At 56.9% G+C, this 3,641-nt stretch overlaps 1 protein-coding gene across 1 annotated transcript in view; it reads right to left on the bottom strand.

The window, feature by feature from the left end:
- ZNF428 (zinc finger protein 428) overlaps positions 1 to 3,641 on the bottom strand; it is an 8,094-nt gene that overhangs the window by 271 nt on the left and 4,182 nt on the right. Inside the window, exon 3 of the mRNA XM_007458573.1 lies at positions 2 to 368. Coding sequence (XP_007458635.1) covers positions 2 to 368 — 367 coding nt within the window. The remainder of the gene's footprint in view (position 1; positions 369 to 3,641) is intronic.

Raw genomic sequence — 3,641 nt, 5'->3', positions numbered from 1 at the left:
TCGGCCCTCCCCAGCCCGAGGCGGCTCCTCCTCTTCCTCCCCGAGGGCCCTGCTTTCAGGAGCTGGCGCTTCCTGGGGGGCTGTGGCAGGGCGGCAGAGCCGGCAAGGTGGGGTGCCCGGTGGGGCCTCCCCAAGGGCGGAGCGGCCACAGAGCTGGCAGGGCTGGGCTGGGGGGCCCGGGAGCTGGGCTGCACGGGGGGCCCGGCGGGATGGGCCCCCCCGGCCCCCCCCCAGGCGCTGCTTCACCTTGTAGCCGGGGTCATATTCGGGGTCATCAGTGGTCTCCTCTTCCTCGTCCTCTTCATCTTCCTCCTCTTCGGAGTCCGGCTCTGAGAGAGTGTATTCGGAGTCAGAGGAATGCTCGGGGCCTAGAGGGGGCGGAAGAGGAAAGACGGAGGCATCAGGGGACCGAGTGCTGTGCCCGGCTGTCCCCTCCCCGAGCCCCGTTCAGACTTGCCACAGTATGGAGAGGGAAGCCCGGGCCCGACCCTGCTCTCCTGCCACAGATGGATCCCCATCGTGCAGAACAGGCCGTATCTGTGTGTCAAGTAAATGAACGTCTTGCAAGAACTGCATCTTAGGGGTTTAAAAAAAACAAAGTAGGAGACGTAGGAGTAATAAAAACAACAATGACAGTGTCCACTACTATTTTAAGAACCTTGTTTTTTATACATCAACTCAACTAATCCTTACAACAACCCTGAGGGAGGTACTATTATCCCTAAGTGACAACTGGGGAAACTGAGGCACGGAGAGGTCAGGCGACTCACTGGCCTCCAGTCACACAGCTAAACGGGGAAGAAGCTAAATGTGGGCGATGGCCTCCACTGGCCATTTTAGGGAGACAAACACGTGAACAGGTACTTAAGCAAATTAAAACACACACACACACTCTGATATATGTGGTTTCATATATATATATATATATATATATATATATATATAAATATCTAGTTAAGTGAGTTAAAATATTTATTTGTAAATATAGATATATTACTGTGATTTCATGGGCATGAAGGACATGCCTAGGACAACTTTAGGTTTAAAAAAAAAATGGGAAGTCACTGTACAGGAAGGGTGACACCAACAACTGTTATGGGGGGTGTGGAGACGGGAGCCCCCACTACAGCGGCAGCAAAATACCGGCTTCTACAGACGTGGTGGCAGAAGCCTGCCCAAAGCATCTCCTAGGACTGTGACAGCCTAGCCCTGTACCCACTGGCCCCCCTTCCTCAGTTTTCCCCGGCAGCGTACGGGGACCCCATTACCACTGAGCCGGCCCCACTGCCTCCTCACGTCCCTCAACTCCCCAGGCCGGCACCCACCTCAGGGCCTTTGCCACCCTTTCTGCAGACGGACTAAGGCTTGATCCCTCCCCTCTGTCACATCTCTGCTCAAGTGTCACTTTGGTGAAACCCTGGTCAGTCTGTCTAACCAGCAATCCCTCCCTAGCACTCTCTACGCCCCTAACTCTGCTTTATTTTTCTCCTCAATGTATTGTATGTAACACCTGCTTATACGTTTACTGCCTGTCCCTGAAAGCAGGGACTTCGTCTGGCTCATGACTGCATCCCTAGCATCTAGAACACTTTCTTTGTGCCTGGCATTCAATTTGACAGCGCTTTTCTGCGGCTTTCACACATGCCATTCCCTCTGCCGGCAATGTCTCCCGTTCTCCTTTAAGGACCCGGAAGGAGGCTTTCCTCCCTGGTGAGGGCATCCCAGATCTCCTAATCCCAGGCAGCTGGTCACTTGCTCTTGCCCCCTGGCCGTCCTAGCCCCGAGCCCGCAGGGCTGTGGTCACCTGTGTCCCAGTCCTTTCCCCACCAGACCCGCGGGCAGGCCTGGTCTGACTCATCGCTGGGTCCCCAGCATCACCCAGCTCAGAAGAACAGGTTATGTTTGCTGAGCGTCCGTCCTTCCCTGCAGCTCTCTCTGTCTCTTACTTGTTCCTGCCTCTGTCCTGCTGTCTGTCTGCCATTTAACAAATGTTTCCCGAGGCCTTGGTGTGGGCTGGTCCCTCTGCCTGGAACGCTGTCCCCCACTCTATCTGCCTGGCGATCTCCTACTCATCCTTCAGGGCCCAGCACAGGCTCTGTCCTCCATGAAGTCACCACCCCCGATGACTTCAGGCACAGGGTCTCTCCCCTGTTCCCTCCACCCTGGCTCCATCTCCCCTGTAACTGTCCTAAAGGCTGTAGCCATCTGGGCCCCAGAATGTCTCCTCCTTCAGGCTAGAAACCCCTCAGGGGCAGCTCTGACTCATCTGGGGTCCCCAACGGGACGGGTGGGTTGAATGAACAAGGGCGGCCCTGCTCTCCCTCCTCCAGGCCTTCGCCTCTGCTCTTCTCCCACCTGGGGCGACCCTCTCCTTCTCGACTAGCAAATTCCGGCTGCTCTTTAAGGCGCCAGCTCCACGTCACCTCCTCTATGAGGTCCTCCCTGACTGCCCAGGTGGTCAGTGCCTCTCTCGTCTGGGGTCGCCCTGTCCCCTAACACACCCTGACAGTGACGGTCTGGTTCTGGAGACTGGAGACTCCTGGAAGGCAGGACCTGGGTCTGACCCATCTCTGTGCCCCTAGCAATGCTGAGCATAAGGCAGCCTGGGGAGGCATTTGCTGAACGGCTGCAAACCACAGACGAAACACCTCCAGCTTTGAGCTGGGGCTCCACCCCTCTTTCTCCTCCCACCTCTGACTTCACACCACCTCCCTTCCAGAGTCTTCACTGCCCACTGCGACTTCATGAAGTTGGCCTGGGAAAGGCAATCAGGTGGTCACCCATGGCTACCAGGCCTTTTGTGTCCACCGTGACTTCCTGGACCATAGGCCCTTTCGCAGCCACCATGCCTTCTCCACCTGCGAGAGCCTGGAAGCTCAGCATGCCTCTGGTGTCCGTGGGACCCTCGATGCCCGCAGCGTCTCCCAATTCTCCTGCCTCCTTGAAGACCACCAAATCGGCAATGCCCAACAGCCCCTCTGTGTCCACCAAACCTGAGACTGCCCCTAACTCGGTCACGAGCCCAAGCGGTTCTGAATCTCCCAAATGGGCAAGTACAAAGGCAGCCCCTTCTAACCAGCCCAGCAACAAGTCCCGAGCCCACGGCACGGCCCAAACGCCTAGCAAAGCTAGCACGGACACCAGGGCCAGCACTGACACCAGGACCAGCAAAGCCAGCAAGGCCAGCAGGGTAAGACGCCCCTGGCGCAGAAGCACCCACGGCCGAGGCAGAACTCCCGGCAGAAGGGGAAGCCGCAGCTCCAAGAGGTCAGCCAACAGGGCCAGCACTCCCAGCAGGATAAGAACTAATGGTGCCAGACCAGGTATGCCCAGCAGGGTGAGAACTCCTACTTCCCAGCAAAAACAGAGTTGGGGGAAGAGTTACAGCCAGCTGAGAACCAACAACCGGGAAAGGAGTGACAGCCAGCCTAGAAATGTGAGCAGAAAGAGGAGCTAGAGCCCCCCAGGAGCCTTGGATATGGACCCCCCAGTAGGGCAAAGAGTTACAGCCCCGCTAGAACCCCCTTCGAGGAGAAAGGTCACTGCCCGTCTCCATCATCATCCAGGAAGGTGAAGAGTTACAGTCTGAAGATCACCCCCAGCAGGGGATGGAGTTACAGCCCTACTGAAGTGTTCAGCAG

The sequence above is a fragment of the Lipotes vexillifer genome, unplaced genomic scaffold (genome assembly GCF_000442215.2).
Source record: "Lipotes vexillifer unplaced genomic scaffold, Lipotes_vexillifer_v1.1 scaffold371, whole genome shotgun sequence".
NCBI classification, from domain to species: domain Eukaryota; kingdom Metazoa; phylum Chordata; class Mammalia; order Artiodactyla; family Lipotidae; genus Lipotes; species Lipotes vexillifer.
Note: the sequence above shows the minus strand (reverse complement) of the source record. Positions and strands in the feature narration are given on the sequence as shown.